The following is a 15,477-nucleotide window of genomic DNA, read 5'->3' as shown; positions in this document are numbered from 1 at the left end:
GCATGGCCATTAATAAGCAATAGTGAGAGCTGGACTTCAATAACTTTAGAAGGTAGCATGCTTCCCATTCTTTATTTAGACCATGTAACCATCCTTTGTAAGTTGGTTTACTATCTTCTCCCATATCTAGCACATTCTCCTTGTTTTTACCTTTAAAATTGTGCCTCCCCTTCTTTTCCTCTCTGCCAGATCTTATCACACCTTTACCAGTGTAAAATAAGTAGCCAGTACCATTTTTCCTATCAATTATTTCCCATCTACTATTATCACCACAGCTTCTATTTTTATTTCTATCCTTTTGGGGGGTTTATGGCAAAGGTATTTATATACAAATATTACAAAACAATTGCTAATTTAAAAAAGCATCAGATAAAAAATAATAATAGAGTAGGCAATAAAACTATTAAAAGTTTAGAAAAACATATCCATTCATCATTTTGTGCTGTGTTTATCTTCTTTCCTATGTTGTTTCCTAGATTTTCAAAATTTAAACTGCTAACTTCTAGAGACAGAAAACTAGGAGCTTTTGATGTTCCCCGTAATACCCCATAGTATGATGTGGGATAAGTAATACAGTGCAATAATGCCAGTGGTGGGATTCAATTTTTTTTACTACCAGTTCTGTGGGTGTGGCTTGGTGGGTATGGCATGGCTTGGTGGGTATGGCTTGGTGGGCGTGGCTTAGTGGGCATGGCAGAAGGATACTGTAAAATCTCCATTCCCTCCCCACTCCAAAGGAAGGTTACCGAAAAATACCCATTTCCTGCTGATCAGCCGGGACTCGGGAGGCAGAGAAAAGATGAGGCAGGGCCAGTCAGAGGCGGCATTTACTGGTTCTTTGAATTACTCAAAATTTCCTCTACCTATTCTCCAGAACTGTCAGAACCTGTTGAATAACACATCTTAATAATGCTATCAATGTGAAAATGAGAAACTTCACGTTTCAAATTGGCCTTCAATAGCAATATTTCACTGGCTGATATCCAGTGGTGGTATTCAGACGGTTCAAACTGGTTTGAGAAAACTGGTAGGGTGACCTGCACCCACCCACTCCAGTTCTATGCCATCCTATCTAGCCATGTTTTCTAAGCTGCATACATGTGTGCAAACCACACAGGCGAGCAAAGCGCATGTGCAGAGGCGAAGTGAGCATGTGTGCGTGCATGCTCACATTTTCAGTGTGTGGCAAACGGGTGGTAAACCTATGTGAAACCCACCTCTGCTGATATCCTAAGGCGTCAGGAGCAAACAGGACATAGGGTTCAACAAGTTGTATTGCAGAGAATAGATTCTTTCTCTCCAATAAAATCGCCAACTGAAGAAATGACACAGTTTGTAGGGAAACTCCATCTTCTGTCATTAGCATTGATGATGAACTCTCAGGTGCCTTATTAGTCTTATTAATGGGAGCTAAAGCAATGGTGTTTTTTTGACCATGGGACAAATATTAAGCACTGTTGACCTCTTTCATGGGCTGTTGCTTCAGTAGTGATTTCCTATAGCTTTTTTGACATGCGACATAACATATTATGACTAAGATAGCATGACAAATTGGGGTGTAACAGGAAAGGAAAATCATGTTTCTTTACAACAAGGAAAGATTTTGTGGAAAAAACAACTGTTTCATTTGGAAAAGTATACACTGATGGATTTGGCTAATAGTAAACCAGTTAGTCCAGAAATGTCTACCTCAGTTTCCTGATGACTGAGAAGAAAGTTCTTCTCAGCCTTAATACCTAACATTTTTGAACTTGAGATCCTGAGATCTAGATCTTCTACCTATGTTTTGTCCTCAGGTTACTAATACTCCATGACTTAAATTGGGATATATGTCTCAATATGATTTTTTCCGGCTTAAATAACCTCCTTAATAGGGTAGCATTTCTGTCTGAAGGAATTTATTTGGAGTTTAAAAAGTACATAGATGATTTTGCAATATTTCTAACATCCTTCTCAATTTATAGCTATTGCTATAAATAGTCAGAGAAACATTTTTTAAAATGCAAATCACTTTTCTTTCATTCTTTGAATGAATTTCTCTAATGCTAGATGCTTCATACAAATTTTCCTGATGTAAGCCCTTTTTCAAATGTGCAACTGTCACTGTTTGCACACAATTTCTACTTTTCAGGTGGGTTTTTGGAAAGAGAAGGATAAAGTCCTTATGGGAGCAAATTCTTTAATAGAAACTCTGATATTCTTTTACATCTGTGTATCAAATAAAATAAATTCATAAATGCAAGAGTGAGAAAAACCAGAGTAAAGGAGCTAGATAAATATTTCTGGGTTTAATCAACATGCAGATAAGAATTTGTAAAGCATAGATTACAGATGTTAACCACTATGGGCCTACATATGCATTCCCTGTATTCACCCACTACTGAATCATTATGGAGAGGAAATGTGTTATTTCTGTTCCCTTCCCAGTGATTCTGTATCAAGATTATGCTATTATTATCAATGGAAGCAATTTGGAAGTAGGCATTTATGGTCCTGCTCCAGAATTTGCCTTCCCATTGTCATTAATAATAGAGGAAGCAGTAATCTGTTCCTGATAAAAAAGTGACATGCTGATTAGTAGAATAGAGAGGTAAAAAATGAACCTGTAGGCAATGAAACTTCACTGCAGGACACACAAGGCTCCCAAATATCAAGTTAACTCATTTTCGTCAGCAACATATTGTTGCATTTGGCTGTTTCCTATACAGGTAGTTCTTGAATTACCACCACAATTGGGACAGAAATCTCATTTGCTGAGTGAAGTTGTCACTAGATGTCATGGGACTGTTTCACTCAATGGCTGTTATCCTGGCACTCTTAGCTGTGATTGCTAAATGATGATGTGGGTTGTTAAGTAGACAGAGTCTTAGGTAAGGATTACTGACAGTGCCTCACGAGTGGATGGGGGAGTCCTGGGAGGGCCAGGTGTGAGTTATGGGAGTGTTGAAATGTGATACGAAGTTACAAAGGCCTATGAAATTGTCACTGTATATCTGACCCACCAGCTCAAATAAAACTGCCCAGGAAGCCCTACTGCTCATGTGGTTTTGCCAGTGTAAGCAAAGTATATTTTCCTCCAAGTTTTGATTTCATATATTGGAATGGGCAAATGAGTAGGAGGCTTAGGCCACTAGTAAGCTTGCCTATACCCAGAAATTGTTTTCAATGTTTTATGTATTGATTTATACATTAATATCTTAGCCAGGTTACTTTCTCCAAGGTGGATTACCTGTAAAATTCAAATAAAGCGGGGGAAATGAACCTAATTAACATGGACTAAGTTTGCAAAAATTAGAGTAACAGAGTAAAATCCAGGGCAGTAGCTAAATTCAAAAGCCACAAAAAAGAAAGACAAATAATTCATCCTAGGTGGAGCTATCTCAAGGGTTCCTTCTTTAGGTGCAATGTGTATTATTTCATTTGTGAAACATAGAACTAAAATTCTTTCCATCTTGCTTTGTATGCTCTGTGCTTTGTAGGTTCATCTGTTTTAGCTATGGTCAAAACTCTGAGAAGTGTATGTCTGTGTTTATAGATACATGTATGTGTGGTTTCCCATTTAAATCATAGCATCAACGTGACCCTGTAAGTAAAATGAATTTTATTTTTCTCTTCCTAAAATATATTCATTTTATATGTTTAGATCATTTGTTGGGAAAAGAAAAACTATATATTTAAAGTAAAAACAATAACAGGAGCATCTGAAATTATACTCATAGTTCCAGATACCTAACCTGCAGAAAGGATATTGTGGAAAGCAACATAAGACCTAGTAGGCTACATCCTACCTGGGTCTAAAGTTCTCTGCTTCTGCTGATACCATCTGTTGCTTTTTGGTTAATTATTTTGGAGAAACCAATCCTTTTGTTTTTTGTTCCATAATTTAGCTCCAACTCTGTCCAGAGGTTTACTACAGATAACTTTTACTGTAATCTGGCACATAAAGGATATTAATATTATTGCCAAATAAGCATATATGGGTAATGTTTGTCATACAAGGTGGCTAGCAGAAATACTGGATGGAACACTGGTATCCTTTCCAGTTGTTTTCACATATCCAGTCAATATCACTCCTCTATTCTGGTCTAAATTGATGATTTGTTTGCAATAGAATATGGAACTTTGCAGGTGGAAAGGCAAATTTGTGCAATTGTCTGAACGCTGTAACTTTAAGTGTTTACATGCAGTAAGCAGTTGAAACCAGTAAACAAAGGGAGATATAGATTTATCTCTTTCCCACATGCAGGAGGAACTGGCCTGAGCCTTCATACCATTGTTGGCTCATGGGTGTGTTCATAACTGAGCTTAGTCTGACAATGGCAAATGAAACCTTGTGTGGAGCACATAATGATGCAAAGGTCAGATTGTGGTATGTGGATACTTTCCCAATTAGAGAAACCACATTCTACCTAGTATGGCTTGGTGAGGCTGCTTTGTCTGCTTGGTCAGAATAATCAGTATTATGGTCTCAGGTCGGCTTGTAATCTGCAGTCTCTGCAGTCCCTTGGACTGCAAGGTGATCAAACTGGTTAGTCCTAGAGGAGATCAACCCTGACTTCTCTTTAGAAGGCCAGATCCTGAAGATGAAACTCAAATACTTTGGCCACCTAATGAGAAGGAAGGACTCACTGGAGAAGAGCCTAATGCTGGGAAAGATTGAGAGCAAAAGAAGAAGGAGACAACAATGAATGAGGTAGCTAGATGAAGTCATGAAAGCAGTAGGCGTGGCTTAAATAGACTCCAGAGGATGGTAGAGGACAGGAAGGCCTGGAGGAATGTTGTCCATGGGGTCGCGATGGGTCGGACACGACTTCACAACTAACAAGGCCCTGCAAAAGACCTAAATATATACATATATACAAAAAAACTCCACATCAACTGATGCATTGCTTGCTCTTATCAGTTCTGAGTGATTAGGAAAACTATCCCAAATATTTTAAAGTACATTCTTGTGGAAGATAACTAGAGAAAAGATTTGGATTTGATCAATTTGCTACTTGTTTTCTGCAATTCTTTGTAATTTCCTAAAGTCACTTAAAAGAAGGGAGATTATGGTTCAGAAGACCATGGGTAGAGTCAATGGCTGTCAATTTTACTCTTGGCAAATGTTCGGGTTTGATTAGGCCAACTATAAGAGCTAGGATCTGAACGGAATTTATATATTATTAAAGTTGTCCTTCTGTTTGAAGCTTTCAAGTGTACAAACTGGTGCATCATAGGGCAACAATTTTTGAAGCAAGGTACCACAAATGGCCCAACTTAAAGAATATTTCCAAAGTCTGAGACCCATTTACTTCCATGTAATTGAAATTTCAAGAACCACTTGTATTTGCAGTTATGGCTATTGTAGCATTGCTGCAGTTAGCTTCAGTCATGTGATCGTGATTTCTGACTGCATTTCCCAGAAGCTCATGGGCAAAGAAAGGTAGGCGGAGCATATTCTCATCATCTTTCCTATCTCCATTTTTCCCTGTGACCAGTTGGCTGGCAGCAAGGCCCAAAGAGTGAGTGGCAGTTTGTTGCTTTGTAACCAAGCTTGAATTCCAAAATCTCTTAATGATAGTGAACAGCAAGGGAATGATAAAGGAGCAACTTGTATGCTTGCTGGTAATATAGGGCTGGCTGGGAGCTCCAGCAGTCAGCAACTGAGCTCTCTTGCTCCCTGGAAGGAGAAGACTCTTAGGGACATACTAGGATGGGAGTGGGATACAGTTTTCCCTGCAACACCTGAGTTCTTTTGTTCTCCTCCCACCAGCAAAGTGGCAGGCAGTTCTGCAGATCAACCAAGGAGAAGGAGAAGGAGGAGGGTTCACTGTGGCTCTGTTGAGAGTCCTGAGGGGAAGGCAAATGTGCTGGATTATATTATATGTGGAGGTCATGAGTTGTCCATTGATTACTAATTCTTTCTTACCCATTGTATAAGTTAGCTGCATTCCTTCTCATTGGGGTGCCTGGCAAGACTCAGTTGCATACCTGAAAATTAATTACCAGATGGTGGAACAATGAATGATCCTGCTATTATGATCAGCAAGGTCACATTCCCTGTGGTGTCCTAATTTACTGAGAGTTTCAAAAAGAATTATTGTGTTTCTGTTTGAAACATGCTATTGTATAACTTTGTTTTCTTATCTGCACATGGATATGCAAAGCTAATTGCAGATTTTTTAAAGCCAGTAATTATTAGCAAATAGTTGGGCTCACTGGGTAGAATGCAGTTTTGCAGGCTAATTCACTGCTTACTGCCAGCAGTTTGATTCTGACTCAAGGTTGATTCAGCCTTCCATCCTTCCGAGGTCAGTAAAATGGGGACCCAGGTTGTTGGGGACAATATGTTGACTCTGTAAATTCTATATAATTCTAAGAGCTATCGCTATTGCTGTCCCACTGAGAAGCATTGTGGTTGTTTAAGGACTTGTTTGCTGACATATTGATGGTAAGGTCCGAAAGCTTTCTGATGCGCTTAAAGATCTGAAACATGCTATTGCATAACTTTTTTTATAGTCTGGCCAGCACTGAAGGACTCGTCACATTGCATCAGAAGTGGAGGTTTTTTTTTTGTTGTGATGACAATTTATGAATAAGGGACTTGCTCTGGCACAGGTGGAATTGGGGATATTGGTGGACATGGGAGTAGCAATATACCTGCCAAAGGAACTGGGATGACTGGAAGAGATCACCTTTTTTATATTAGGTGACTTTCTTGGCAAACTGCCGCTGTGAAGCAAGACAGAAATTCTACCCTAATCCTTCCAAACTCAAGAGTTTAGAGCAAGGGTAAAATCTCCTTACCTTCGCTACCAGTTTGCAAATGTGAGAGCATATGCCACATCCGCACATGCGCAGGACCTTCTGCACATGCGCAGAGCATCAAAAATAGAAATTCTGCTTTCTAGCTAGTATAAATCGCATGTTACAGCTGATAATCAGAAATACTGATTCACTCGAACTGGTAGCATTTTTTAATTACCACTCTGGGAAAACGGGTAGCATTTCTTACTACCAGTTCGGAACCAGTAGCATTTCACCCCTGGTTTAGAGAGCAGGATTTAGATTAGAGAAGAGAGTGCAGAGCACAGGTGGGAGATCATTCCCAATGAAGTACTAGAATGAAAACATGACGGGAATTCTGGTGCTGTGACAATGGCTCACAGCATCCAACTTCCATCCAACTTCTTTATAGTCCAGATGAGTCCAAGTGGTTGGAGATTCCTAGACAGCAGACATTACACTACCATTGAGTGGGGAGGGGAGCTGCAAACTTTTTTTTTTTTAAAAAAAGATGGTTAAAATAAACCTCAAAATTAAGAAGGAAGTTATGCAAATCTTCCGAGATTCCTCCAATACACCCTGGGTTTGTCTCCAATTGGATTATCATGTCTGCAACAGATAATATTAGATTGATGCTATGCAGCAGGTATAATGCTAATGTGCAGGAATATGGACATTTCAAGTATGCTGAGAGAGAGAGAGAGGGACTATATTGAGGGGTCTTGTATTATACACGTAGAAATAGCCAAGGTGTTGTAGTGTTTAGAGTGCAGTGCTGCAGGCTACTTCAGCTGACTGCTAGCTGCAGTTCGGCAGTTCAGATTTCACTGGCTGAAGGTTGATTCAGCCTTCCATCCTTCTGAGGTTGGTAAAATGAGAACCCAGATTGTTGGGGGCCATATGCTGACTCTGTAAACTGCTTAGAGAGGGTTGTAAAGCCCTATGAATCAGTATATAAGTCTAAGTGCTATTGCTATTGCTACATGCATCAAACATTTTGTACTGTGTTCAAACCCACATAAACATTTGTGATAGCTGTAAACCCTGAAGGTCTACTAATACTTAAGAAAGCTTCCACTTCTATTGGAGTCTTTTTTTTTTAACACAGAGAGGACAAAGACAGAGAAAGTTACGCTTTATCTGTAATAGGAAAATGCCTTGGCCCTGCCTGTCTTCTTTTCTTTTTCTTTGAGGCAATACAACAGACAAGTTTAATGTTTGGTGTTTAAATTTTTATTCCTCTTATTAAATCCATAAGTGATTCACAAAATAGTTTCTACATCATCCAACACTAATTTCCTCAACTTTGAATCCCAGATGATTGTTTCAGTTTTTTCCATATTGCAGAATTTTGTTTTTCTGTGGTTTATGACTACATGATCAAGGAGGAAAGCCTGGGAGATATATTTAACTTTCTGTAATAAAATGTACATAGAAAGGTCAGTGTTTTGTTATTTGATCCGGTACGCCTGATTATAAACCAAAAGAGAAATATCTGTCCCTGGGACATGGAGGATCCACAGTGTATTAGACTTTAAAAGGCATCATGTGCAGCTTGAAATGATCAGAAAGGAAAGAGGATGCCAGCATAGATGTCTCTGAAAAGATAAAATGTTCTGAGAGTTTAAGCTGCCATATTTGTAACATAGCCACACTTTGTAGTTTGTAGGGTCATGTGGAAGAGGATATGATGATAAAAAAATAAGTTTCTTAAAAATATAATATTGCTATCTTCAAGGAACTAAGTCCCAAACTATGTCTTATTGAAGTTCATGGCTTAGTTTCGGTAAATCTGGAGCTTGCTTCTTGGAAGCCCGGCTGCCAACAGTTCATCCCTCATTCTCCCTCCCCCTCCATCTCAGGATGAACTCTGATTAATTTGGGAGCATTAAAATTGAACAGAGAAACTTAATCCTATCCTATTGCTTGGATCTAATTCTGTTCCTATCTTGATATCATTTAGCTGCCTCTGGTCCTATGTTAGCATTCTTGTGAGTATAAAAACAAAACTAGACAGAAAATCAGTATAAGAATGCCCATTAACTCTTTCTGTCACTCTTCTTCTTTCTGGCTTTATCTATCCACATATTTCTTGCATAACAGATTCTACATAGAAATTTCCTTGGCTAGAAAAAGTCCTCACTCCTGAATTCATCTTTAACATGTAGCAGGTTAGAAGAAGAGTAATGTATACTTAGTGATGCTAAGACTCATCTTATTTTTTTAAAAAAATATGGATAGTCAATCCTAACAGGGTTTCTGAAATATTAAGTTCTGATTAGGAAAGAATGTCTTCCTATGAATTACCCATAACTTGTACTTTCTTTTCAGTCACTGACATTCTCAGAATAATATTCATTCTTAATCTAGATCAGTGTTTCTCAACCTTGGCAACTTGAAGATGTCTGGATCATTATTTCTCAAACTTGGCAACTTTAAAATGTGTGGACTTCAACTCCCAGAATTTCCCAAACAGTTTGCTGGCAACTTCAAATTGCCAAGTTTGAAAATTATTGATCTAGATGAAATTGATGGTGCATAAGTCTTAATTGAAGTTTCAGAACAGAGGGAACATAACTTTCTCAGGTTGCTTTTGGCTTGGTCTGATCCTGACAAGGATTCTGAGATAAGGAAAATTGTTTTTTCTGAAAGAAAGAAAAGTAGAAGAAATTGTTAGGAATTGAATCAATCTTCTCAATCTAATTTTATTAGCATAATGTCCAGGATCTACATATAAAGTCTACTGGAGTTGGGCATTTATTTATTTTGAATTTATTAGCTGTTCAGATTCAATGGACTCGATAAGTAGACCCTAGACATTAAGCCAGACATTAGGTTAAGATGATTTATTCTATTGCTAACAGTTCTTTGGAGAGCATAGTCTTATGGTCTCCATGCAGAGAGTCTGTCTGTCTGTCTGTCTGTCTGTGTCTGTGTCTGTGTCTGTGTCTGTGTCTCTGTCTGTCTGTCTGTCTGTCTGTCTGTCTGTCTGTCTATCTATCTATCTATCTATCTATCTATCTATCTATCTATCTATCTATCTATCTATCTATCTATCTATCTATCTCATTGATTGATTCATTCATTTTTTGATTGATTGATTCATTTAATTTCTAAAGCTGCCTGTCTCAGTCATTGACTCTGGGTGGCTTGTAATTCAAAAGCTATATTACAATTTATTGTTTTAAAACAATTTAAAAAAAACGGGAAATGGGGCCCTTGGTATATTCAGCATCCAGGATCATAGCCAGGTTTTAAGTCCTTATCAAGGACTTATCAGGGTTGGGGACCTAATATCTGAAGGAAGGATGTTCCATAGAGCAGGAACCACTGGAGAAAAACACCTGTAATCTAGTCTCTGCCAGCTGACACTCTTTAGCTGATGGGATTTGCAGTATGGCCATTCTACTAGATCAAGTTGGATGGGTGGAGACTCTTGTATGGCGTGCATGTGGCCAATCACAGGTTCTTATTGTTTGGGAACAAATTCCAAGGAGCTGATTTATTCACCGGCCCTTGTTCCACCATGATTGTTGACTCCACTGAGAGGAGCCATCTTCAGTCTTCTGTTGCTTCCCTGGAAGTCCCGATAACACACACTTTTTAAAAAAAAAACATGGAAAAATATTCCTTTTTATGAAAAATTGGTGCCCTCAATAGCAAAAAAACTGGAAGGAAATTCCCGGAGGATTTTAGCTCAGGACTAAAGTCTATTACAACCTTCTTTTTAAAATATGTAATTATCTTGACAAGATAGAATGCCTTGTCTGCTCATTGAGAGACAAATGCAGAAAGGGCTCTGTACTGAGAGAGATGATTAATAGTCTTTGTCAGTAATGGGAAAGAAAGGATAACTTGACGGGTTTCATATGAGTAATTTCCATGTAGTCTAAGAGCATTTTTATAACTTTGAAAGATTGACTGTAAATTTACCGCCTTGATATAATCTTTTCTTGTTGGTCAGTTCTCTATCAATTTGTTATAGTGTCTCCTTTGCTGGTACATCAGCTGCTAAGCATGAGGCTTCTATATTGAAGTGAATTTTTTATTAACAGAAAATGGAATGGGATATAATTAGGCATAATTCAGCCCAATTTGTATTTTTGGATTCAATGGTAGTGTCACTGCAGGAGGATTGGACTTTTTATGAGATAGAAACATATTTATAGTGCGTGACATTTTCTATACCAACTACTTAGGTTTATGTGGGAAGATCTTACACTTTGCTCTTTGGGCATGGTTTGCACCAATGGAATTATATCATGACAAAATACACACATAAATAGAGTCTAACTTTACTCCAAATATGACAAATTAAAGGGATGTTAGGTAGCAATATTGGGACACGGTGGCTCAGTGGCTAAGCTTGTTGATCAAAAAGGTCAGAAGTTCAGCGGTTCAAATCCCTAGCGCTGTGTAATGGAATGAGCTCCTGTTACTTGTCCCAGCTTCAGCCAACCAAGCAGTTCAAAAGCATGTAAAAATGCAAGTAGAAAAAATAGGAACCACTTTCAGCATTTAGTCATGTTGTCCACATGACCACAGAGATGTCTTTGGACAGTGCTGACTCTTCAGCTTTGTAACAGAGATGAGCACTGCCCCCTAGAGTCAGGAATCACTAGCACATTTGTGCAAGGGGAACCTTTACCTTTACCTTAGGTAGCAATGTTCAGAAGACCTTCACCAAATACTTTATGGACTCTTGCTCCTATTGATATTGTTTGCATTATGTCTGGCTATGACTTAACTCCATTTCTTGCAGGGATATATGTTTAGGTCTACCAGGAGTTGGAAAATAAAATTCTTCATAAATAGTCTGACTAACAGGGAAGTGAAGTGATGTATCTCACAAACTTGATTTTCTCCATAATTCACTTTTAGTAGTTAGTGAAGTGTATTTCTTTTTTTGATATAATGGAGGGAAATCTCATTCTCTCTCTCCCCCCGCCCTCTCTCTCTGTCCCTCCTTCCCTCCCCCTGTGTGTGTGTGTTTGTGTGTTTGTTTGTTTGTGTTGTGTGTGTCTATGCACATAAAGTCTCCTGGCCTGCCTCCCTTCTGGCTGGTGAGAACACCTTTGTACTATATTACTTATATTACCTATATTGCTTGCTTATGTTCTTTGTATAAACTGTCATTTTGATCAGCACCCAGTGCATAAACTGTAATCTCCCTCTGCCAGACTATACCACTTTTTAATGGTCGCCTCTGCATTTTGCTGTATTCGGAAATTGCAGCTGTGTTATTCATCAGAGTCCAAAAGTCAATTTCTAAACATGAATGCAGTTTTAGACAAGTTTACCCAGATGTTCTTTGTGATAAGAATCATTATTTCTTTTCTCTAGGTTGGTCAGGCCTTGTTTCCAACAATTTCCTCTTAGCTTTTCCCCTGGGGGTCCCATGGCTTGGTACAAGCAGATGTTTTCCCTCTGTTAGTGGTTGGGGAAAAGACCATATTTGAGAGTCTGGTTTGTTAAGGCAGTCCCAGCAGTTACTCTTGTGGTGCCAAATGCACCATACCACAGGGGACCCTCCTTTAGCTGTTATGAATGGAGTAATATGTTAAGTGGCAACATAGTCCACTGAGAACAGTTATGACAAGAAGAGGCAAGCAGCTATCATGGTTAATTAGCAGATACTTGAGTGATCCTGCAGTCTGGGGTAAAGGTGAGAGGGGAAGGGGACTGAGATAGGAGAAAAATTAGCAGTATGTCTGACAAGGGCAAGGATTTGATGAAATGCTTGCTCTAACTGATGAATGTTATACAAGGTATTCTTTGACATTGATGAAAATACCTGAGAGAACTGGTGCTAGAGTTACTAGTATGGTGGGAAGGATAATGTGATAGACCTGTATATGCTTCAATGCTGGTCTAAGTTGGAGGCTTACAGAACATGTCCTTTGGGACATCACTTGCTAACTACCAGCAGGTCTCAAGGGAAAAGAAGGCTAAAATTGGGGAATGGGTATTCCCTTCCTAGTTAATATCCTGCCTTTCTTTCTTGTATTAAGAAGGATATTTTGAAAGGAGTTTTTACTTGTGTTCACTTGAAGGTGTGTAAAAAGCCTCTGCAGAAATCAGAATTGCACAATGTATCTAATGACCTGGAGACTATTTTCCCTATTAGGGACAAGCAATGGAAAGGGGCATTGTGAATTTTATATTCACTTTTGAAACTGAGTTACAAAAATGTTGCTTGGAATTTTATGTAAAAAGCATTGGATAGTGTTTGAATATGTTTCTTCATGCTGGAATTTATTTATTACTTTATTAATTCAATTTCTGCAGCAGCCCACCTTAATGACTCGTGGCTCAAAATTCAAAAATAATATGCTATGATTAAAGCATTAAAGCATTTTAAAATAATAAAAGCAATTAAGAATCCAAATAAATATACACAGCAGCCACAGCAGCTTGTTAACCATAAAGCCAAAAAATGGGTCCTTGACACATTCAGCATCACTTGCTTGGGAAAATAATCAGGTTTTTAGAGCCTTTTGAAAGGCTAACAGGGTTAGAATCATTTTAATCTCTGAGCGGAGAATATTGCCCAATCTGCTACATCAAATTGGATAGGTAGAGACTGTGAGAAAAATATGTTCCTTCATGGTTCCAAGCCATGTAGGGTTTAAGGGTGACAACCAGCACCTTGAATTGCACCTGGAAACATACTGATAACTAATGCATCTCACACAGTAGTGGCAAATTTGTGCCATATACCTGTCACCATTTACCCTCTCAGTTGGCACTGTGTGCCAGTTGAAGTTTCTGAATGCTCTCCAGGGGCAGCAACATGTAGAGCATGTAGTAGTAGCTTAAAAGAGAGATTACAAGGGCATGAGTCGCTTTGAGCAGAGCCTCCTGGTCTAGGAATGGGTGCAACTGTTGCATCACCCAAAGTTGTGCAAAGGCTCTCCTAGCTGCAGCTACTGATGCCATCTGCTCTTTTTGCAGAAACCACGAAGTTAGGACGACCTCAAGATTGTGTACTGGTTTGCTTGGGATGTTTATTTATTCTTCATAAATAAGTTCCACAGATACTTTAATAATTCCCCCCCCCTGTCATTTATTGGGTTTATTTTCTTTTTTCTCAGTGTATGCCTTTTCTCAGTAATTCTGATTATAAAAGGAAATGGTCCTTACTGCCTTTTAAACCATACTATTGGCTGTGCCCATTATTCTTGGGCTGAAATTTTGCTGTTTCTGAAGGGAAATGACAAGTTGTTAAGTCATCAGCTTTTCAGAAAAATCATCTCACGTATTCCTTCCTACCCTGTATCTTTTTTTTCCAGACCGAGAACGGATTGGTCAAGATTCTGCTTATGAGCAGGAAGGAAAGGTGCAGTTTGTCATTGACGCAGTCTATGCCATGGGTCACGCACTGCACAATATGCACAAGAACTTGTGTCCAGGGAAGGTCGGTCTTTGCCCCAAGATGGATCCAGTAGATGGTGGAGAGTTGCTCAAATATATCCGGAATGTCAATTTCTCAGGTATGCCTTTGAAAGAGCACCATTAAGGTTAACGTTACCAAACTGGATTAATGTTAGGGCTATGGCATTCCATAAGTAATAGGAAAAGGGAAAATGGTTTATCTTCTTGGCAACTTTTTGGTCTTGTTTGTTTTCTTTCAATTGTCCCTTCCTAATATTTAAAATATATATTTTAGTTTTGAGATGTAGTAAGAGGTATATAAGACTTAAATGCATGGACTATTTACTGCTTGTACACACACACACACACACACACACACACACACACACACACACACACACACACACACACACACACATATATATATATATATATATATATATATATATATATATATATATATATATATATATATATATGTAGGTCTCTAGTTGTTCGGGTTTTCTCCCGCGTAGAATTGGAGATGTCTTGGCGACGTTTCGACGAAGTCTCATTCGTCATCTCAGGCTGCTTCAGACTACTTCAGGTTTGGTGTTTCCAGGAGTAGTGTGAGATCTCGGCTGTTTGTTCCTTTTAACTGCCAGTAGGGGATTAAATTTTAACTGCCAGTAGGGGATTAAATTTTAACTGCCAGTAGGGGATTAAACTGATTGGGTGGGGGCTTGGCTGTGTAGCAGCCAAGCCCTCACCCAATCAGTTTAATCCCCTACTGGCAGTTAAAAGGAACAAACAGCCGAGATCTCACACTACTCCTGGAAACACCAAACCTATATATATTTAGTGTCACAACCCCTGGTATGCCCCAATTATGGGAGGAAGCTAACTGCTGCCATTCTCTGTCCATCGGCTCGTCACAAGAGACCATCAGACAGAAAGCCCAATATTTTTACTGTTGCCTTTAATAAATATATATATAGCTGCTCCAGCTGCTTGGCGTGCGCGGAAGCGCCAAAGGCTTAAAGGACAGGTAAGGAGCTTGGGCGGGCAGGTGGACCCTCTGGAGCACCATACTGGAACGGTACTGGTGCTCCGGGCAGGCTCTGGTTTGCCCATACCGGGGCGCACCGCCTGCAACCCACCACTGATATAATACATACATACATACATGTTTTATTCAATTCATTTTATTCTGTTTTACATTTCACCTAAATTTTATTTATTTATTTATTTAGTCAGTTTATATGGCTTATACTTCAAGGTCTTATTGCTGATTTTCAGCATGAATATCTAAAAAAAATTCCATCATTCATATGCAGTCTAACAATTTTGAAAAAA

At 38.8% G+C, this 15,477-nt stretch overlaps 1 protein-coding gene across 1 annotated transcript in view; it reads left to right on the top strand.

Annotated features, from left to right (window-relative positions):
• GRM4 (glutamate metabotropic receptor 4) overlaps window positions 1-15,477 on the top strand; it is a 470,882-nt gene that overhangs the window by 252,172 nt on the left and 203,233 nt on the right. The window contains 1 exon segment of the mRNA XM_032218566.1: window positions 14,061-14,261. Coding sequence (XP_032074457.1) covers window positions 14,061-14,261 — 201 coding nt within the window.

Source organism: Thamnophis elegans, chromosome 5 (genome assembly GCF_009769535.1).
Source record: "Thamnophis elegans isolate rThaEle1 chromosome 5, rThaEle1.pri, whole genome shotgun sequence".
In the NCBI taxonomy this organism is placed as follows: domain Eukaryota; kingdom Metazoa; phylum Chordata; class Lepidosauria; order Squamata; family Colubridae; genus Thamnophis; species Thamnophis elegans.
This window is presented reverse-complemented; position numbering and strand designations above follow the sequence as displayed.